Source organism: Bufo gargarizans, chromosome 11 (assembly GCF_014858855.1).
Source record: "Bufo gargarizans isolate SCDJY-AF-19 chromosome 11, ASM1485885v1, whole genome shotgun sequence".
NCBI classification, from domain to species: Eukaryota; Metazoa; Chordata; class Amphibia; order Anura; family Bufonidae; genus Bufo; species Bufo gargarizans.
This window is the reverse complement of record NC_058090.1, coordinates 64599677-64623525: the sequence shown is the minus strand read 5'-3', so window position 1 is coordinate 64623525 and position 23849 is coordinate 64599677. Positions and strand designations below refer to the sequence as shown.

Here is a 23849-nt window from a genome sequence, read left to right as displayed (position 1 = left end):
ACAGGCGACCGGACAGAGCGCCACCGACGAAGGAAAAGCGGGGTAAGAAACCGACGTAATGTTAGTCTTAGTACGCCGAGAAATGTTGAACGTGACGCCCTCCGGAGTGAAAGACCGGGCGTCGTGATCCAAAGCCCGAACATCAGACACCCTCTTACAAGAGACCAGGCAAAAAAGGGTAACCAATTTAGCCGACAGCTGGCGAAGGGACAAGTCCTCATTGGAGTGCCAGGCCGAAAGGAAAGATAAAACGGAAGAAACGTCCCAAGAACTAGAAAAACGAGGTCTAGGAGGCCTCGCAAAGCGAGAACCCCTAAGCAAACGGCACACCAGAGGATGACGACCAGCAGGACAACCGTCAAAACCCAGATGCCCCGATGAAATAGCCGACCGAAACACGTTTATAGTACGATAGGCTTTCCCGTCCTCAAAAAGGGAACTAAGGAACTGAACTATTTCGCCCACAGAGGCCGTAGTGGGATCCACGTGCCGAAGGAGGCACCAACCAGTCCAAGATCTCCAAGCTGCCCTGTAGGCTCTTCTGGTACCCGGGGCCCACGCACTCTCCAACAGGAAAAAAGCCGTCTCCGAAAGTCCCTCGGCCTGCCACGACAGCCCGACACTCTGCAGGCCAGCAGCCGAAGGGACCCGTCCAGTATCAGCGGATGAGGCAGGTTCCGAGGGTCCAGCAGCAGCGACGAACGGGACGGGAGTAGAAGGGGAACCTCCACCAGAAGGTCCAACAGCTGAGGGAACCACGACTGAGTGCCCCAGAAGGGGAGGATCAACATCATCTCCGAGGCTTGCAGGCGGATCTTGGCCAAAATCCGGGGAATCAGTGAAAATGGTGGGAAGGCATACAACACCCCCTCCGACCACGGTTGAAGAAGAGCATCCACCGCCTCCGCGGCCGGGTCCGGTCTCCAGCTGAAGTATCTGGGGAGTTGGGCGTTCCAGCGTGAAGCGAAAAGGTCTATCGAAAAAACGGGCCCCAACGAGATTCGATGGAAGAGAAAACCACCACATCCAATCTCCAGTCGCTCGAATCCGAGATGTAGCTCGAATTCCAATCGGCCAGCGTGTTGTGCAATCCCGGAAGATACTCCGCCACCACCGACACATCGCGGGACAGACAATAATCCCAAAAGTCCCTGGCCAGGTGCGTCAACATCCTCGAGCGGGTCCCCCCCATGGCATTGATGTAACGGACGGCCGAGATGTTGTCCATACGGAGGCGAATACACGCCCTGGCCCTCCCGCAGGTGAAGCTGCGAATCGCGAAAGAACCCGCCAGGAGCTCCAGGGCATTGATGTGCAAGTGGGACTCCGCAGTGGACCAAGGACCTCCCGTGGACACACCCTCGCAATGGGCGCCCCAACCGTGAAGGCTGGCGTCGGACTCTATCACAACATCCGGCTGCGGGCCAAACAGGGCCCTGCCGTTCCAGGCAGAAAGATTGGCAATCCACCATTCCAGCTCGTCCCTGGTCTCCGGATCCAAAGAGACCAGATCCGCATAAGAAGCACCGGCCTGCAGATGAGCAATCTTGAGACGCTGGAGGGCCCGATAATGAAGAGGGGCCGGAAAGATAGCCTGAATGGAAGAAGATAGGAGACCTATCACTCTGGCCAAATGACGCAGGGAAACCTGCGACAGAGATAGGGTGTGACGCAGCTCCTTGCGAATCGCACGAACCTTCGTCGGAGGTAGACTGAGAGACAAGGACAGGGAGTCCACCCGGAACCCCAAAAACTCCATGGACTGAGCAGGAACCAGACACGACTTCTCCCGGTTGATTATGAACCCCAGGGCGGAGAGGAGGTGAACCGACACCCGAATGTGGGACAGCAAGGAGGAACGGTCCTCGGCCATGATCAAAATATCGTCCAGATATATTATCAATCTCACCCCTCGACAACGAAGCCACGCCACCACCGGACGCAACAGTTTGGTGAAGCACCAGGGGGCGGACGAAAGTCCGAAGGGGAGACAAGTGAAGCGCCACAACGCCCCCTGCCAGTGGAAGCGAAGAAGATCCCTGGAGGGACGCGCTATAGGAACCGTCAAGTAGGCATCCTTGAGGTCCAGTTTGGCCATCCAGTCCCCGGGCAGTAGCATGTCCCTGAGGAGATGGATGCCCTCCATTTTGAAATGCCTGTACCTGACGAAGACATTGAGGGCCTTGAGGTTGATGACGGGACGGAACTGACCGCCCTTCTTCTCCACCAGGAATATACTGCTGACCACTCCGCCCTGATCGAGCGGGGGTGCCCGTTCCACAGCACCCTTGAGGTGTAACGTCCGCAATTCGGTGTCTACGAGGTTTTGAGACAACCGAGACCGAAAAGAGGGGGGAAGAGGGGGCGGGACCACCGGGCGATTGACCAGTTCTATATGAAACCCCTGGACCGTGGCCAACACCCAGGGATCGCTGGTAATGAACATCCATGCATGCAAAAAATGTCGGAGTCTGCCCCCTACATAACTTTCCGAAAAAGGGAGAAGAGGAGGTAAACTTACCATATGGGCGTCTGTGAGTCTGGTTTCCTCTGTAAGGTCTTCCACGTCCGGGAGCACCACGGGAAGGGAAGAAGGACGGTTGGTTCCGCTGCTCATGGGCGGGCTGGCGGTAGGACGTGAAGGAGCCTCGGCCCGAACCACGGGTCTGGAATGAGGAGCGGCCGGACAGACGGCCCCTAATACTGCCGGCCCTAGCGGAAACCCTACTACTAAACACTCTACGCATCGATGCCTGGGCTTTATCCAGGGCGGTAAATGTCCCCACAAACTTCCCCAGCTCCTTAATGAAGGGATCCCCAAAGAGGAACCCTTGGGCATCCTTACCCGACTCTGACAGAGCCATATTCGTCAGTTTCGGCTCTATTTTCAGCAAAATGGCTTTGCGTCTCTCAATGCTTAAAGAGGTGTTTGCATTACCTGCCATGCAAATGGCTCTCTGCGCCCAACCACGGAGCTCCTCCGGGTCGACCATTTGACCCTCTGCCTTGGCAGACTCTGCCAGATCAAAGATCTTCGTAAGGGGCCCCATAATGTCCAGCAGCTTGTCCTGACAAGCCTTGAGAGCCGAGTCCAGGCCTCTCTTTGGACTAAACCCTGTCTTGGACAGGAACTGGACCATCTTTGGGTCCACGACCGGAGTTTCGCAAACCTTATTAGGTACCGCCGGACGGGGGCATTCTGCCCGTAATTTATTCCGTGTCTCCTTGCTAAGGGGCTTACGGACCATGGACTCCAGATAATCAGACACGTGAGGGGCGGGAAGCCACTCCGCGGACCTGGGGTGATGCAGGGAATCTGGGTCAAATAACGGGACCCCCGTCGGATCCACAAGGGAGACGGAAGGGTCAGGGACCGCCGGATCGACCCCCTCCGGTCGCCGGGGTAATGAAGAAAAAGAGACGGACGTCCCCTGGATGGGGGACCCATCAATGTCCAAATCCTCGATATCGTCATAGGATTCGAGCAAAGCCTCCTCATCAGATTCCCTATTAGAATCAGAATCCAGCTCGGGTTGAGACCGGGCAGACTTCCAATGCCGTGCTCGTTCTGCCTGGCGCGGACAGGCTCTTTTGCGCGGCCGAAGCGCGCCGTCATTGGATGGAACAAGGCCATCAGTCACATTATTTCTGGAGGCATCAGGGGCTGGGATAGGAGCATTGTCAGGGGATACCGTGGTTAAGGCATTGGTGCTAAGTGCTAAAGAAATAGAGTGTTGCAGGACAGAGGACATGGACCCCATGGCCGAGGCGATGGCCTCAGAAATCGATTGTTGCAGGGACAAGGCCTGTGCATCCTGCGGAGCAGGAGTAGCGCTCCCTGAGCGTGGGATGATCCCCAAATTCTGAGGGGACAGGAGAGAGCCCCCAAGGGAAGGGGTCCCCTGGGCTGAAGGGGCGGCATTGTGTAAAGACATTGTGCCGAGTATATTATGCCCCAAAATAGACCTAATCAGACCCTGAAGCAAGTAAAAGATAATAAGTAAAACTAGCACTCCATATAGAGTAAGTCACCCTGTGTAGAGAGGGGCCGCCGTCCGCAGCTGCCGCCGGAGAGAACTGACACCGATAGCGGTGCGTCACTCAAGATGGCGGCCGAAATCTCGCGCGGACTCGCGAAAATTCGCGCGCAGGAGGAAATTTGCGCGCAGGAGGAAAATTTGCGCGCGGGAAGAAAAATTCGCACGCAGGAGCGCAAGCGGGAAGCGGAGAGAAAAGCACCCGAGATCCCGCGAGAAGAGCGAGATCTCGGGTACCCGGCGCGCAGCGAAAGACGCAGACGCGAATAAGAGAACCCCCGAACTCCGGCCCCAAACAGGTAGAAGAGGGAAAAGGAGCAGGGGGAAACAGAACAACTACCAGAGGTAAGAGGGTAGAGGCAGAAGCGGTAACCGGACCGCAAGGGAAAAAGGATCAATCGACAGAGGGGCAAACAGACACCCTTTCACCTAATAAGGGGAAAAAACGTCACCCCAAAGCAACCATAACACAAAATATAATATAGACGAAAAAGGACCAAACGATAATGCGATAATAAAAACCACCAGCCCTGCAGGCAGGGAGGTGGGGTACTTAACTTTGTGTGCAGCAGCAAAGAAAGAGGAAGTCAGACGGAAGGGGTGTTCCCTTTATACTAGGACTAAAGGGGAGGGCCGTGTGCCCATTGGTTGATTTTCTTGTTGAATTCTTTGCTGCTATTGTGTGACAGTAAAGAAAGGGTTAAGCAATAGGAGCCTCCGTGTCTTGATATAAAATTTAATGTGGATAAGTGCAAAATAATGCACCTGGGGCGTAAAAATCCAAGAGCAGAATATAAAATCTGTGATACAGTCCTAACCTCAGTATCTGAGGAAAGGGATTTAGGGGTCATTATTTCAGAAGACTTAAAGGTAGGCAGACAATGTCATAGAGCAGCAGGAAATGCTAGCAGAATGCTTGGGTGTATAGGGAGAGGCATTACTAGTAGAAAGAGGGAGCTGCTCATGCCGCTCTACAGAGCACTAGTGAGACCTCATTTGGAGTATTGTGCTCAGTACTGGAGACCATATCTCCAGAAGGATATTGATACTTTGGAGAGAGTTCAGAGAAGAGCTACTAAACTGGTACATGGATTGCAGGATAAAACTTACCAGGAAAGATTAAAGGACCTTAACATGTATAGCTTGGAAGAAAGACAAGACAGAGGGGATATGATAGAAACTTTTAAATACATAAAGGGAATCAACAAGGTAAAAGAGGAGAGAATATTTAAAAGAAGAAAAACTGCTACAAGAGGACATAGTTTTAAATTAGCGGGGCAAAGGTTTAAAAGTAATATCAGGAAGTATTACTGTACTGAGAGAGTAGTGGATGCATGGAATAGCCTTCCTGTAGAGGTGGTAGCTGCAAATACAGTGAAGGAGTTTAAGCATGCATGGGATAGGCATAAGGCCATCCTTCATATAAGATAGGGCCAGGGGCTATCCATAGGACTTAGTATATTGGGCAGACTAGATGGGCCAAATGGTTCTTATCTGCCGACACATTCTATGTTTCTATGTTTCTAAGTAGAAACCAGATCATACTTGCAGAATCAGGAGACAGAATTTGTAATCAATTTAGCAAAAGGTCAGGGCTGAAAGAGGTCATGCAATACAATAATCAAATCATACAAGATCAAAGGCAAGCAGAAGAAATACTAAGAGGTAATTCAAGTCAGATCCAAACACTACAGAAACTAATAAAATCTGTTGGTCAGGCAAGGAGATGAGGTGGAGGAGTCCTTAAATAGTCATAGAGTACTGAGAGGATAAAGGACTGTTTATTTATTGAGCTGGTCATGGCCAGGTAACATAGTAGAGTCAGTGAGCACAAATGACTTAGACACATGGAATCATGTCAGCAGCAGTGGATATAGCAGGCATAGAGTGTGAAAGTACCCCTTTCTTTATGCAACCTCTTCTTATTGTCATGTATTAATATGCAAATGAGATCAGGAGAATTGATGCTCCCAGGATCTCTCCTCATGACCCCAAAAAAAATAAAAATTTAAAAATGTTTCTGATGTCATGACCACGTACTTTATGGAGTCATCAGGGCATTGTTTTACCTGAGGGGAGTCAGGACCTGCCCTCTGTCTCTCCCACACTACCCTTTTGTTTTCTGATGTCAGCGCTAACCGAGCAAAATCTCACACCAGCATATAAAGCTTCCATGCACTGCTGTGATACAGCCAGGCACAGTGAGCGTAGGTGTATACACAGAATATGTTTGCTATGTCACCGACAGTATAAATACAAATTGTTGTTATGCCTATGTTGATGCTCTTCTACAGAGAGCTTGAGCCTTTCTACTTGCAAAGGTTCTTCTTGAGAGGCATATGCAGAAGACTGAAGAGGTATTTGAAAGTTTGGAGCTAACTGAAATATCCAACAGGTACAATTGATTTCCTGTTGCCTTTCCTGAAAGCTGGTAACAATATGGTTAGCTAAATAAATCTCCGCTGTCACACAAGTCTCATTCAGCTAGCTCAGATTTAATATAACAAGAAAGTTCTTCCTAGAAGGTAGCTACCAGAACCCCATTATTCTAGTTCAGTTCTGCAGGCAAAGTGTGAAGGTGTACTGTCTAACAGTAGATGTACTTTTGCGAAGCTGAAGCAAAGAGGATGCCGCAGATGAAGCCTGACAAGGTTCTTTAAAGATTTTCTGAAGGACTTAAAGCGCTGTAGATAGGAAACAAGATTATTTTTCTGCTCCTAAAGTGCAGAATCTCCGGCCTGTGCTTCTTTGGGCAGCAAAGACAAGATGAACATCACAGATAAAATGCACATTATAAACGGAATTGGGTCTTTCAACTATATAACCGCAATAAATTGCTCACACAGCAAATCTGAAAGGTTGAACTCTATTGCACAGTCCGTAATTTATAAATGTAGAGTAAAATTCATAGAAAAAATTCCAATGTGGTCGGATAGAGGTAAAATGTTTCTCGCTTATATTCAATATAATTGGAGTTCCAAAGTTTTTTACTTTCTATGCATATATTAGTTAAATGCTGGTTTCACTACTCACGGTTAGGCTGGGTGTATTGCGGTTAGCGTGGCGTCCCACGTGTATTCCGCTTGCAAACAGTGATGTAGCTTCCAAAGTAAAGTCCGGGGGATCCTCGGTCATCAATTGCAGGGGTGCCGAACTTAAAACATTTTTTTTGCGTAAAGATTGCTGCCAGATACTGAGATCAAGCAGAGCAGGCAGCAGGATAGCTTTTACTTCGGCGGTCTGTCTTTGCTTTCTTCTGCCAATTATAGTTGATACCGATCCCTCTCTTTACAGAAGATTTAAAGCGCTTCAATGTTCCGATGGTAGATTTGGTTGCATGGGATCCTCTTTCACCAAACGCGTTTCGGAGTTGGCTACGACTCCTTCCTCAGTGCCACTCCGAAACACAGACTGCAACTCTGTAAATTGCCATTTAGTTGTATACTGGCCCCTGTGCTACTCACTACTACTTTATTTGAACTTCTGGCAATTTGACTGTTGCTTGTTTTCGGACTGCAGCTAGTTTCTGGGTTAACCCCTTGTTCACTATTTTGGCACTATCTCTCTCTCTGGGTTTAGACCCTGCATGTCTTCTCTACTATTCTCTACACCCCAGCAGTTCTGAAAGGTCTGCTTCTAGTGAGCTTGCACATGTTTTCTGCTAACTTACTCCACAGACATAAACTGGGTCCCGAGCAGCCAAGTCCATCTGGCCTTGCTGCAGGCTCTGGTAAAGAACCCACGGATAGCCTTAGCATCCTATCAACCAGAACGGATAAGGAAGACTTGTAACAGTTTTCTGAGTTTGCTGGCAGTGGCCATAAAATGTTGTGATTAAATTCCTCACAATTTACAATGTACTATGCCAATGGTTTAGGTTAGTAAGGTCTATTTCTCACATCAGTGTTTTGGTCTGTTGTTTGGTTACTGATTTTCATCAGTAATTGTGAGCCAAATCCAGGTGTTAGTCAAAAACACAAGTCAGGTGCACATCTGTCCATTATACCTTGTCTCTGTGCAGACCTCATTCCTGGTTTTGGCAAACAATCACTGTGTGAATTAGGCCTAAAGGTACTTACATGGGACATAAATTGCTGTGCAAAAACTGCCACCTGTTTTGATATCTGTGACAAAATCTGCAACAAATCTTCTGTAAAATCAACACCACAGGTCAATTTCCTTTCAGCCATGCATATTTTTTATATAGCCTTTTTGCTGCTACTGCAAATGCTACCGATTGTCTGTCCACTGCTCAGCAGCAGAAAATCCACATGCCAAATGCAAATGGCTGTATTAAAAATTGTCTGTTCTGTGGCTGCAACACACGCCAGTTTTTAACACACAATGAGGTCTGTATGTCCTAGGCCCCTAGGGCATGGACCTAGTAACTACACAATTGTCTCCTAGGGGGTCAAGGTCTGTGTTCGGTGAGACACAGACTAGAATAATGCCCTCGATCCATGTGGAAAATTGAATCTGGGAAGTGCACTTCTGACTTGTATATGTCCAAGTGCTGTTTATGTGTAGTTTGTTGCTCATATAGATAATACACAGGTGGAAAATATGACTGTCTGAATCAGGCCTAAGGGTTTTCAACCTTTGCAAGTTAAGAAGAATGTTCCTTTCCATTGACAGCAAACAGAAATCTTTTACACAAAGTATATTTATTTTTTAATTATTTTATTTGCTCATATAGCACCAACATCTTCTGCATCGCTTTACAGACATTATCTTCACACACTGTCTGCTGCAGTGAGACTCACAATCTAAATTCCCTATCAGTATGTCTTTGGAGTGTGGAAAGAAACCCAAGATCCATAACTTTTTATTATACTGCACAATGACTAACCTGCATTTACATAAATGTAAAATACCTGTTTGAACCAAATTCATAGATTTTATCAGTATGTACATTGTAAATGTCAGTCTTTCTAATTTGTGAGGTACAATGAAGGTAAAATAATCTTCTCCTTTTTTTTTTTCCAGAGACCATTGAATGGATTCAAAACCAACAAGGACTTGTAAATCCTCTTTGCTAGGGCAAATCCTTTACGAGGGTGATGGTGGCAGTGTTGTATGCACTGCTCTCATATCTATGCTTCCTCTCGCACAGCATCTTGGGATTTCATCAACTTGCTTTTTGTGAGAAACTAAAAATGTATAAACCCTTTGACTACTTGGATATAAAACAGGGTATAGATGATAAATTGTTCTATGCCTGGCAATCACCAACAACACTGAGTATGAGCCTTGCATTTTTTGGTAAGACAGAAAAGGCCTGAAATGTTGGCTCTTGGGTGCTAATATAAAGATACAGGCTCCTGGGGCTTTAAAACTATTTGTTTTGAAGGCAGTAGATGAAAATGTGTTATTGACGATGGACATAGTAAAATGGAGTGAGACTCTAAAGGGATAACATTTTACCTATCATATAATAACCGAGGAAATGTAGTTTGTGAGGATCTAGGAAGGTAAAATTAGTATGACCAGAAAGCAAATAAACAAGCATGTGAACAAAGAAAAATGAAAGTTTGAGAACTAAGAAAGCCTAGCATGTAAGTGCATAAGGGGTTAAAATAGTGGAAAATGCAAAGGTGAAAATGTACCAACTGACTTCAATTTTTTATTTTTTTTTGTTATATCCAGTTAAAAATGTTCCAGTACTAAATGCAGTACCACATGAAACGAAGAGAAGCACTGATGCATTTCCGACCATTAAGTTCACTCTAGTCATAGCCCCAGTACAAACACAAGTTTTCACTGAAACTGTGGGATAGGATCCAGACAGTTCTATGGTGCAGAAGTCAGCTGCTTTTGGAATACTATTGCTATAAGTGATCTCAAGATGTGCACACTAGGCAGACCTCACATCAGTCTCCTCATCCTACAAAAACAGAGGCTAAGATAGGAAATATGGCAGGGTCTGTGTTGGATTAATCCATTGCCTGCCTAAGTGGGCATCTTTCATTGCAGTATTCAGTTCTCTTTACTAAAAGAAGACATTCATTTACAGTGGCTTATATTCAGAGGTGACGGTAAGCAATAAAAGGGACTTGGAAAATAAACTAATATAACCAATTACTCATACTGTACCTATGATTATCTTAATATATGACAAAGTATGCTAGGGCCTTAGCATTACAGATTCACTTAGGTGTGTTAAATATTTTGAATGCCAAATTTAGCCATTTTCTCATTTTACATTTTTTAGAGGAATTTTCAAATCAATCCTTCACATCTTTATTAGCGTTATAACTCCATAGGGATCCTACATTATGTTCCAGATAAGGCTACTTTTAAAATTGCACTCTCCCTTTCCGCTATTAAAATCCGTCATAGGATCTCAATAGCGGAGGGAAAACGCTTCTGTTTTATCCCCATTCATTGTCAATGGGGACAAAACTGAACTGAACAAAACGGAATGCACCGCAATGTATTCCGTTACATTTGGTGCATCCCAATTGCGGACAGAATAATGTTGCAAGCAGCGTTTTTCTGTCCGCTATGTGATGCGGAGCAAGACTGATCCGTCCTGACACACAATGTAAGTCAATGGGGATGGATTCTTTTTCTCAGAAACAGTAAAAAAAAACAATGTCCCCCATTGACTTTCAATAGTGTTCATGACGGATCCGTCTTGGCTATTTTAAAGTTAATACAACTGGATCCGTTCATAACGGATGCAAACGGTTGTATTATCAGAATGGAAGCATTTTTGCTGATCCATGACAGATAAAGCAAAAACGCTGGTGTGAAAGTAGGCTTAGTCGCTTATTGCCTGTTCAGTATTGACATCCTATCGCTGTGGAAAAATCTTGTACACAACACACTTCCTATATATATAGTGACTATAAACACTAAGGCTAGGTGTTCATATACATGTATTAGTATGCCTGGCCAGTTGTTTTATGCTGTATCCAGACACAACTGATATGTACACTGCACTCCAGTGCATAGATTCAGAGTCTGTACAATGATAACACTGGTCAGAAAAACTGAGAATGCTGCGTTTTATTGTCCGCCGCTATTTAACATACGGCATCACAACTGATGTATCAGATGTATGAGAATGATCTCATAGATAAATTCTGACCCAGTTCCCCTCAGGCATTTTCTACTTCATGCAGACGAGCGTTGGTTACGCTGCGAGTCTGCATCGCAGCTCCCGTTCTGAACTCCTGGCACTGTTAGGGGTCACATAGCATTAACTGATTTATGATGCTATGCAACCCTTACAGTTCTGTAATGTATTGGATAACAATGGCAGAATGCTGCAGGAACTGAGCCAGATAGCCAGATATATGTGTAGGCGGCCTAAGGGGGTAATTTATCATTGTAGGTGTGTTTGGGACCGCAGTTGCTTTGCTCCATTCGCCAAATTTTTGAAGATCATGCTCAGCTTTATTAAATTTGGCTCAAGTATGATGTTGTTTCACCAATTTCAATAAAAGTACGTCAGGTTGTTGCCTGGTAGATGCAACTTTTAAAAAGCTGGATATCAGAAATCAGACATAAATATTTTCTATTCTGTAATCCTAACAAACTATTCTATTTTCGAAAGTGGGGACGATCATAAAAAGTCACAAAAAATGCCCAAAATGTTGCACGCTACATCACTTGCGACATTTTTACACCACAAAACAGAGCAGCAGATTGACAAATTTCCCGCTAAGTTATAATAAAAGTTTTTACCTGACGTATCACAAACATTTTTTGCCCTGTAATCCAGAATTCTGGCTTCAAAAAGTCACAAATTAAGGTGTTTGCAACTTTTTGAGGATACTTGCAAAAAGAGACATTTAACATTTTTACACTACTCCAGTTTTTTAAGTGTTTTGTAAGTGGTTAGCTATGTTAATTAGTTTTACTCCAAACTTATTACTACCACTTTTTAAAAAGTCACAAAAAAGTTTCAAACTCACTCCAGTAGGGGGTGGAGTACAAAAGCTGGAGTAAGGCTACTTTCACACTAGTGTTCATAGGTCCGTTCGTGAGCTCCGTTTGAAGGAGCTCACGAGCGGACCCGAACGCCTCCGTCCAGCCCTGATGCAGTCTGAATGGAGCGGATCCGCTCAGACTGCATCAGTCTGGCGGCGTTCAGCCTCCGCTCCGCTCGCCTCCGCACGGCCAGGCGGACAGCTGAACACTGCTTGCAGCGTTCAGCTGTCCGCCTGGCCGTGCGGAGGCGAGCGGATCCGTTCAGACTTACAATGTAAGTCAATGGGAACGGATCCGCTTGAAGATGACACCATATGGCTCAATCTTCAAGCGGATCCGTCCCCCATTGACTTTACATTGAAAGTCTGAACGGATCCGCTCAGGCTACTTTCAGACTTAGAAATTTTTCTAAGTTATTAATGCAGACGGATCCGTACTGAACGGAGCCTCCGTCTGCATTAATATGATCGGATCCGTTCGCAAGTGTGAAAGTAGCCTTAGATGTCTACATCAATGTTTTTAAGATGCATAAAATTTAACAGACTTGACATTTGTTAAATTTAGTTCAAAGTACACTAATGCAGACTGGAGCAAAACTGACTTCAAATATTACCCACTTGATATATTCTTCCATTAGGAGGTAATGCATCAATATCAATATGCAACTTTTTGCTCTCTTTGCTCTGCTTGGTTTGAAACCATTTTTTTGTGACAAATTTACAAAATGTAGCACATACATTTTTTTCATTTGCTGTATGAAACACCTTTGGATTCTTTAGCCTAAAGTCTAGTCATATTTGTTTCTAAGGCTCTGTCCATTTGTGCACCACCTGGGAACTAGTGTAAACTTGCAACTTTTTGTGACTTTTTGCAAGAAGTCACTGTGATAAATCTGGCTAAAAATGTAGCTTCAAACATTATATGTGGGCAAAGTCAAAGCCCTCATTCTGATATAAAAAAAAAAATGAGACCCTCAGCCAATATATTTTGGTCAAAACACATCTGTGCCCACCTACCAGCGCCAAAATATATTTGCTGGTGGTATCAGATTTCATCATATAAGAATGAGGGCTTAGTCCATATATAATGTTTGCATCCATTATTTTCTTTTTTTTTTTTGCATACATGTAGCCATGCACATCCGCATATCTACTTATCATATCGTGCAGGATGTTTTTTATCTTCACTTTTCTGTAAAAATGTAGATCTGTCCACAAAACATTTGACCACCCCATAGTAAATATAGAGGCATGGCAAAAAAACACACATAAATGGCGCAAATACATCATAAATTTGTTGCAAATGCCTAGTTCACCCACAAAACAGGCAAAATCAATTCAATTTTCTGGCACAGCACACTTGATATGATTATCCATTTAAAGAGTTTATTGTTTAATCTTATTGAGTAGTATCATCCCCTGTGTGGCTCTGTTTGATAAGTAAAGATGTACTCCTGGATCACTGGTGACTTTGTTAAGGTTAATAAAGTGGACAAAGTCTTTCAGCTAATCATACTCTGCAGAATTAAAGGGGTTTCCAGCGCTATAGCTATTGATGGCCTACCCTTAGAATTATTACACCCCAAACCCTAGGTTACTGCTGCTTAGCTCCCATTCAGTTGACCTCAGCAGTCTAGTGCTAGGGCCATCGACTGCCTGCAACAGTCACATGTGATATACCAGCACCTCATAATTCCAGCCAAGAACACAATGTCATGGCTGCAGCGGTGGGGAGGATTGGACTGGTGGTGCTGAATGGAGGGGCTTCTAGACGACGAGCATACTCATTTTTTATTATTCTAATAGCTTCTATGCCTACTTTATTTTAAGATTCAGACAGCCCATATAATGTTCAATGAAAGTATTGCAGACAACTCTCTTTTTTTATCACTTCTTACAAGGTGATCATAGGATATTATCAGCCTTAAAATTGAAAAGTAATGGCACTTTCCCACATTTGTAACAACTGGTGTCACTTAAAGCTTGTGCTGACAGATTTCTAATATAAAATTGAGTTATGTTCTTGTACAACATTTTTACAACTGTTCTAAAAGTTTTTCATATTAGCATCTCAGGGTTACTTTTAAAGGGTATCATACTTGATGGCATTAGTAGAAATTAAATGTAGGGATCATGCTTTCTAAAAAAAAAAAAGAAAAAAAATATTAATATACACTCACCTAAAGAATTATTAGGAACACCATACTAATACGGTGTTGGACCCCCTTTTGCCTTCAGAACTGCCTTAATTCTATGTGACATTGATTCAACAAGGTGCTGATAGCATTCTTTAGAAATGTTGGCCCATATTGATAGGATAGCATCTTGCAGTTGATAGAGATTTGAGGGATGCACATCCAGGGCACGAAGCTCCCGTTTCACCACATCCCAAGGATACTTGAGATCTGGTGACTGTGGGGGCCATTTTAGTACAGTGAACTCATTGTCATGTTCAAGAAACCATTTTTCCAGTCTTCAACAGTCCAATTTTGGTGAGCTTGTGCAAATTGTAGCCTCTTTTTCCTATTTGAAGTGGAGATGAGTGGTACCCGGTGGGGTCTTCTGCTGTTGTAGCCCATCCGCCTCAAGGTTGTGCGTATTGTGGCTACGCAAATGCTTTGCTGCATACCTCGGTTGTAACGAGTGGTTATTTCAGTCAACGTTGCTCTTCTATCAGCTTGAATCAGTCGGCCCATTCTCCTCTGACCTCTATCATCAACAAGGCATTTTTGCCCACAGGACTGCTGCATACTGGATGTTGTTCCCTTTTCACACCATTCTTTGTAAACCCTAGAAATGGTTGTGCGTGAAAATCCCAGTAACTGAGCAGATTGTGAAATACTCAGACCGAGATTGTCTTGACCAGGACCACAACCCTACATGCATTGAAGCAACTGCCATGTGATTGGTTGACTAGATAATCGCATTAATGAGAAATAGAACAGGTGTTCCTAATAATTCTTTAGGTGAGTGTGTATCCATATATTTATATAGGAAAACTGTATCACTATAATTTTTTTGTGTTAAAGGGGTTGTCTGAATTATTTAAAAATAAAGCCCTCTCCCCCTTAGTCAGAAATGTTCATAAAATAATAAAAGAACATATTTTACTCACTGATGTTTTCGGCACTGACGTTCCAATACGGCCCCCTTCCCCACTTTGTTGCAGTTATTGTGATTTCAACTGCAGCACTGATGTGCCTGTTTACCCCAGACACCACTGAAGCCAATCATTGGTCTCAGTGGTATATGACACATGACAGCTAATGCCCTTTAATGCACCTTTAAACAGGGGCTATTGTTGGTATGGGGTTTGGCTGGTTAGGTGGGGGCACAATATGCCCATTATTGCTGTTCTTGCCTGCTCTGGCATGCCCACTTCTCCAACATCAGGGCTCTCCTGCCCTAAAGGTGGGAGCCCTTCATCTGCTATCTGATTTTCCTCCTTTACGACATTATCTAATATTGATGAGAATATGTCATAAGGAACATCCATCTCCTCCTCTTTTTGCATCTTGTTGACTTTTCTAGGACATGGAGACTGTGAAATATAATTTGAAAGAAGTAAAGCCAACAAACGATGAGGATGGTCATCATTAAGACCTGCCCCCCCCCCTCCCCCAAGGGGTGCAGGCTGGATGGTATTGGTTGGCATGCTGGCAGTGGAATGATAAAGGCTTCCATCTTATTGGTACTGAATTACATATCTTAGTTTACACTTGATGTCAGAATAAGTAAATGATGCAGCATTAGTCTCCCTGCACTCTCCAATATTCTTCTATTAATGATTGGATTGGCTGGCTGTATGGCATTATAGGTGATCTTGTGTTCCCCCGCTTATCTCCTCTACACTCAGTTTTGCTTTGTAACACATGCAGCTGCCATTTTAGGAGATTCTGATTTGTTACCAAGAAGCGCAAGAAAATTCCCATTATTTTCGAATCTAAGTTTTCCTAAAGTTTGGACTGAATTCCACTTCGAATGCTTTACTTCCCTCAACACTAAGGGCTGTTTCACACGAGATGATGCCGTGCGTGGCATCCGCTCCGTGAAAGAGTGCCAAGACCCGATGCAGACTGCAGAGGCACGGAGCATTAACAGGACTGATAATGCTCCGTGCCTCTGCAGTCTGCATCGGGTCTTGGCACTCTTTCACGCAGCAGATGCCACGCACGGCATCCGCTCGTGTGAAACAGCCCTAATAACGAGTATATGTTCTTTTATTATTTTACAGCCATATAACCACTTCTGCCGAGGGATCTTTTTTATTTACTCAGAAAATGTCTTTGAGTATTGTTATTCAAGTTATGAAGCTTTCTAAGATACTCATCATCAGTCTGTCAACAGTTACCAATAGTTATTTTTCTAAAGAAAGCTTGTGAGTAAGACAGGACATTCAAAACAAAAACAAAACTAGTGGGCGCGTACTTCATGCATTGATTGGCTCCTGAACTGTTCATCAGGAAAGCCACACATAGTAGTAAACATATTTGGGCAGTCTGTGCCTAAAATACACTAAATTTAGACATATTTCAGATTAATAAATGACCACCTAAATGTGTGAGCAACAACCAACTTTAAACATCCTATTTGTGAACCTTCTCACTGCTGTCAGAGGCTGGAATGAAAACTATGGTAGCCTGATTGCTCAGAAAATGGTTCACAGTCCTATAAACATACATTTCCACTAGTTTTGTTTTTCCAGTAACCTCTCCTAGTGATAAGATTACTGTGCAGTGGCAAAAATTTGCACAGTCACACAGCACCCTTTCTCAACATCTCTTGACAAATTATAATTTAATTGTCTTGGATGCCTTTACCACTAGGGACTTAGACCTCAATCACACCACAATGAAAAACAGCCATGTTTGGGTATTTTTAGAACTAATTAGGGGCAAAAAAGGTGCCATTATCTATACTGAGGTCACAAAGGGGGGCATTATTTATACTTATTTATGTTTCTGAACTGAGCGTTGATAACAACTTGGGTTGTCCTTGTCCTCTTTGGTCCGGATGACATGGCGTCCCAGATTTCCAAAAAGAACTTTGAATCGTGACTCGTCTGACCACAGAACAGTCTTCCATTTTGCCACACTCCATTTTAAATGATCCCTGGCCCAGTGAAAACGCCTGAGCTTGTGGATCTTGCTTAGAAATGGCTTCTTCTTTGCACTGTAGAGTTTCAGCTGGCAACGGCGGATGGCACGGTGGATTGTGTTCACTGACCATGGTTTCTGGAAGTATTCCTGAGCCCATTCTGTGATTTGCTTTACAGTAGCATTCCTGTTTGTGGTGCAGTGTCGTTAAAGGGCCCGGAGATCACGGGCATCCAGTATGGTTTTACGGCCTTGACCCTTACGCACAGAGATTGTTCCAGATTCTCAGAATCTTCGGATGATGTTATGCACAGTTGATGATGATAGATGCAAAATCTTTGCAATTTTTCGCTGGGTAACACCTTTCTGATATTGCTCCACTATCTTTCTGCGCAACATTGTGGGAATTGGTGATCCTCTACCCATCTTGGCTTCTGAGAGACACTGCCACTCTGAGAAGCTCTTTTTATACCCAATCATGTTGCCAATTGACCTAATTAGTGTTAATTGGTCTTCCAGCTCTTCGTTATGCTCAAATTTACTTTTTCCAGCCTCTTATTGCTACTTGTCCCAACTTTTTGGGGATTTGTTGACACCGTGAAAATTTGAATCAACGTATTTTTCCTTTAAAATGATACATTTACTCGGATTAAACGTTTGATCTGTCATCTACGTTCTATTACAAATAAAATATTGACATTTGCCATCTCCACATCATTGCATTCAGTTTTTATTCACAATTTGTTTAGTGTCCCAACTATTTGGGAATCCGGTTTGTATACTTTCCAAGCCTATAGACCTTACTTTACCTATTAAGCGTCTATGAGGAACAGTATAACTGGTTTATAATTACCTGTGAAGGACCTTGATCCTTTTTTGAATATGGGCACCACTTTTGCCTTGTGTCAATCATTTACCACTGTACCAGTACCTAGAGAATCTTAAAAAAATATAAACAGGGGCATAGCAATGACTGAACTGAGCTCTTTAAGCACTTTTGGGGATTTAAAGGGTTTCTGTCACCAGGATTAACGATATGTAGATATTTACATGTGCCTATTGGTCTTCATGCAGTGTTTACAATGATCCCTCTGTTTATACTCTGTGTGCCTTATATTCTTATAAAAAGCGATCTTATTCATATGTAAATAACCTCTGTCAGGAGCCCAAGGGGTTGTCCCACGATCTCCTGGAGCACAGAACTGCCCATCGATCCGGAGCCCAGCATCGCCTACTACTTAATTTATTCACTGCACTATCCTGACTTCATGTAATCTCTGCTCCGTAGTCTTGCGCAGCCACAGTGGACACTGTAGTCTGCGCCATTGCGGACTACTGGCACCGGCTTCAACTTGTCCACTGTGCATGCGCCGGCTCCATGCGCACCCCGATAGGACCGGAAAAGACTCTCTCTGCGCAAGTCGGTCCTAGGCAGAGGAATATTCTGGCAGCAATCGATCCTTTGACAATTTTGACCGACTTGCATAGTGTCCACTGCGCCTGCGCGAGACTAGCAGGGATTACATGACGTCAGGATAGTGCAGTGAATAAATTAAGTAGTAGTCGGTGCTGGGCTCTGTATCAATGGGCGCGCCTGGGCTCCAGGAGATTGTGGGACAACCCCTTGGGCTCCTGACCGAGGTCATTTACATATGAATAAGATCGCTTTTTATAAGAATATAAGGCACACAGAGCATAAACAGAGGGATCATTGTAAACACTGCATGAAGACTTATGGGCACATATAAATATCTACATATCGTTAATCCTGGTGACAGAATCCCTTTAACTTGTCTTGGACCATATCTACAGTTAGCCAATTGAGTATATTACTGGATGTACTAACAGCCCCAGCACCACAGATATCAGCTTCTTTCTCTTATTTTGTATACCCAGAGCTAAAAAAAAACATTTAGTAGTTGCTGTGGGTTTTCTGAACATCATTTTTAACAACAATAAAAACTGATGCTAAACAGCTGTCAAAAACAGATAATAGCCATAAATGGATGAACCCACTGATGCAAAATGGCCATGAAATACTGACAGTGTATCTATTTTTAACAGCTTTTTTTTTTTTGCAGTGTCGCATGAAAGTGGCTTTAGGTGTAAACTAGCCTGTTCCCTATAATGCCCGCATTAGTGGCCTCCAGTATATAATAATGCCCACACTAGTGCCCTTCAGTTATAAACAAAACAACTCATCCACTTGCACTTAAAAGCACAATCGCTCCTCTTTTGATGGAGAAGGACCTGCACTCCCAGCATGATGTCATCACCATGCCCTCCCAGCCTGATTACATATGCTAAGCGCATGGTGACATCATCACACTGGGAGCGCAGGTCCTTCTGCATCAATTGAGGAACGACTGTCCCTGTGCGTGAGTAATTTCTTTCTTTTTTAACCCCTAAAAGGCCATTTTTTTATTAGTGTGCCTCTTGTTTAATGATCACTCATGTCTAATTTATATGGGGTCCATCTGGCCATGAAAACAGCCAAAAATAGGAAATGCCCTATCTTTGGATGGCCGACCATACCCCTGCCAATGAAATAATGGCCATGTGAATAGTCTCATTCATTTGAATTGGTTCCTAATATGGCCATGTGGCAGCATGTGTCACTGTCGTTAAACATAAATCTTAAAGGGGTTGTCTTCAGCAAATGGCATTTATCATGTAGACAAAGTTAATACCAGGCACTTACTAATGTATTGTGATTGATATTGTGCAAGCACGGCCAGAGCACTGCTTTATTGCAGTGTGGTCATAACCATGAAAACAAGCAGTGTATAATGTGATAGAAAAATTAATCCTGCCAGCAAATGATGCAATATGGAGACAATCACAATACATTAGTAAGTGCCTTGTATTACATTCCTCTAAATGATAAATGCCATTTTGCAGAAGTGAGACAACCCCTTTAATAACAGGAGAATGAACTTGATAGTTAGGAGCTGGTGCCAACCGTACCTACAAACCACGAAGATTTGTAAGTACAAAAGTTCAAAAAAGTGTAAATGCAATATTCTGATCCTGCAGGGTACTTGCAGGGATAAGCATGTGGTTTTTCAAGATAACTTTGTAATGGTATATGGGATAGGCAACATGCAATACTTAGTATAAATTGAGAAGTCTAGAGGGACAGAGGAATTAGAATGGGCCACATACGATGTAGTCAGCGCCACATACTATGAGTCGGATTATTTTTTTATTTTTTTATTATTAAAGCGCCATTCATTCCATAACAATGTACATATGAAAAGGGGTATACATAAATAATACGTTCAATTGCACTAAGCATGAACAAGATGAGTTCAGAAGAAGAGGTACAGAAGAAGAGAGGGCCCTGCCCGTGAGGGCTTACAATCTACATGGTATGGGAGAAGGACACGGTAGGTGAGCCGGAAGCTGGTCATGGTGGTATAAGGGCAGCAGAGTCACTGATTGTAGGCTTGTCTGAAGAGGTGGGTTTTCAAGTTTCTTTTGAAGGATTCCACCGTAGGTAAGAGTCTGATATGTTGGGATAGAGAGTTCCAGAGAATGGGGGATGCACGGGAGAAATCTTGGAGGTGATTGTAAGAAGAGGTGATAAGAGGAGAGGAGAGAAGGAGGTCTTGTGGATAGGAGATTGCGTGTGGGGATTTCATTCTTCCATTCAGAGCACTACTCCGTCTTTTTTAATGATGGTAAAGACTAATGGTTAAGCTCCTACTTTTATGCAAACATACCAGGGACAACTGTAATCAAGATAGATCAGGTTTATCCTCACTCTCAAGCTCCATGCACATAATGGCCATGAAGCCTCTACAGAGGCATATATAGACTACCAAATAAACAGGATCGAAGAGGTGGTAAAAGTGGAACATTATATTGTCAGCAATAGCAGTCCCAAGTAAATATATCCATGTAATGAAGAAATACCACAGTATCATTGGTATCTTCACATGATCAGAAGGGAGTGAGTTGGGGTCAACTCACTTTACTCAGTACAAAACAAAGTTGCAATCTAATGGTAAGTGGCGTGCCGTTCAATTTTCTTCATTACATGTCAATAGGGTCCCTATTTTAATGGATACCATACAACACAGAGGTTTTACTGAGCTTTGATATGCTATTGGCCTAATGTGAAAAAAAAATCAAGCGAAAATGATCAATATTATGCTAACAATATGTGTCTTAAAACTAAGAGTGTACTAGTAAAAACCAACATTTTGACAAAAAGTGATTTCAGCGTCATAGTGGGCACCAGTTTATTAAATTTCACCTGCTAAATGTAGGATAAGTGTTGTATCAAAGCTTATTCACATTATCCAAAGGAACTTAGTCTATGATATTGAAATATATTCATGGCAACAAAATTGTGAGTTATTCTTAATTTGTCACTTCACTGAATTGGAATTCGTATTTATTGTGTAATGTACCTTTCTAACTAGCATTCAAAAATAAAACTAAACCTTTACAATGGGAGATGTCTTCATATATACATTTTTAAATTGCATAAAACCACGGCTTGGTTATTATACATATCTTGCAGGTAACTTTATGTTCAATGACAAATAGTGTTGCTTTGAGAAACAAAAAGACCATGGGTTCAATAAGAGCATGGTGGTAAAAAGTAATATTAACATTACACAAGAAACATAGGGAGTCATTTATTTAGTTATTAGAGGTGTCTGCCTCTACATAACTTCGGCACATCCACCACCGGTCTAAATGTAAGCTAGCTTCCTTGTTGGCTTAAATTTAGACCATTATCTATGCCTAAAACAGGCATAGAACATGATAAATGAGACAGGCTTGCCAGCTTGTCACCTTCCCTGCCCACGCCACACTCCCTTTTTAGAGCTGGCGTGAGCGTGGAAAACTAGCAGGTTGCTGCTCAAATAAGCTACGATAGATAGATGCCAGAAAAGTGCCATATATCACTTAGTAAATGACCCCCATTGTTTCACATTTTAAAGGATTATGCTCTGTTTATACATAATAAACATACTACTGCAGTACAACACCTCCCAATATTAAAATAGATCAGATTGGCACATATGTCAGCAACAACATACCGTCTGAGCCTTTTCCATTATGAAGTGTGGAGTTAGAGTAAAAAGATTTGTCTTCTAGGCTCGTCCATTCTCTTTTATCTAAGGAAAATACAAAAGTCTTATCCAGAATTAATTTCAATTACTGCAATGTTCATAAGCATATTACACTAAGGGGGACATTCACAGAAAAGGGTGCCTTGCCATATGTCTTATTAATTCAATAGTTTGATAAATGTGGTTAGCAGAAGTTTTTTTCGAGAGCAAAAGAAAGATCCATAAATGTGTGAATATTTTCTGTATATATATATATGGATGTATTATATCAGTGACAAAAGCTTCTGTGTCTGTAGTGCAGCATTGGGGGGGGGGGGGGGGGTATTGGCCTTAAATTCATTAATATGCATGGGAACTTCAGTAATAAATGATAACAAAACCACCATGTTTTGCCTACTGTTTTCTTTTTAACTAAGAGGGTAGTTTTCTAAATATTTTCTCCATTTGGATGTTTGCTAACTAAGGTAATTATTAGTAATGCTATAAAAAATTCACATATCAGTATGTATGTAATAAATGGCTATGGTGAATTACAGCCCCTACGATCCTAGAGAGGGTTGTATTTGCCACTATGCACTGGAGGTCCTCAATTGGAATGGTGCTATCATGATTTCACAAATAATGTCCATATACTAGCAAGACTACATTCTTTTTAAATGACTGTCATATTTGTATTATGCATTTATTGCTGTTTTGTACCACTCTGAACTTGCTGCTAGAATTCACCGCTGGACCTCATTGACAATAATGGAATTCGGCTGCTTTCCGGCATGAGTGCTGGGTTTCGGATGGATAAGGCTACTTTCACACTTGCGTCATAGTGATCCAGCAAGCAGTTCCATCGCCGGAACTACCTGCCAGATCCAGAAAAACGTATGCCAACTAATGGAATTTGTAAGACTGATCACAGGCACACCTCCTTCCAAAGCTGGGAACGTCATGTCCAGTGCGGCCGGAAGTGACAAGGGTAGGGAAATTTTATGGGTAGGAAATTTTATAGAACACCGGATCCGACATTAATACAATGCTATGGAAATAAATGCCGGATCCGGCATTCAGGCAAGTCTTCTGTTTTTTTGGCCGGAGGTAAAACCGTAGCATTCTGCAGTTTTATCTTTTGCCTGATCAGTCAAAAAGACTGAACTGAAGACATCTTGATGCATCCTGAATGGAATGCTCTCCATTCAGAATGCATGGGGATATAACTGATCAGTTATTTTCCGGCATTGAGCCCTTTTGACGGAACTCAGTGCCGTTAAAGAAAAACGCAAGTGTGAAAGTACCCTAACAACTTTTGCATGCAATGATTTTTGTCTGGCAGAAACGTGACACTTAATGTATGTTGGATCCCTGCCAGATCACATTATATACCTACACAAAAAAAGTCTGAGTCTGAAAAGGCTCCAAATATATAATACATTTAATTCAAATACATGATTAAAATAGAGACGAAAGACATCAAGAATAAAGTGCTGTGTCCAAACACCATAAAGGCACCCCTCATACTTGCTGATGAAGGTGCTGCCGCAACATATGTTACAGCAAGTATGAGGGGTGCCTTTATGGTGTTTGGCATGAGTACTGGGATACACCTATGTTTGCATGACACACTTTGTACATATGCTAAATGTTTGATCTGGGGATGATTATTATTGCCCCTTTTATGATGCACTTGCATCTTTATACTGT

The 23849-nt window shown here is 43.1% G+C and overlaps 1 protein-coding gene across 1 annotated transcript in view; it reads left to right on the top strand.

The window, feature by feature from the left end:
- AKAP6 (A-kinase anchoring protein 6) overlaps nt 1-10623 on the top strand; it is a 378396-nt gene extending 367773 nt beyond the window's left edge. Inside the window, exon 14 of the mRNA XM_044271267.1 lies at nt 9024-10623. Within this exon, the coding sequence (XP_044127202.1) occupies nt 9024-9062 (39 nt within the window). The 3' untranslated portion in view covers nt 9063-10623. The remainder of the gene's footprint in view (nt 1-9023) is intronic.
- The last annotated feature ends 13226 nt before the right edge of the window (nt 10624-23849 follow it).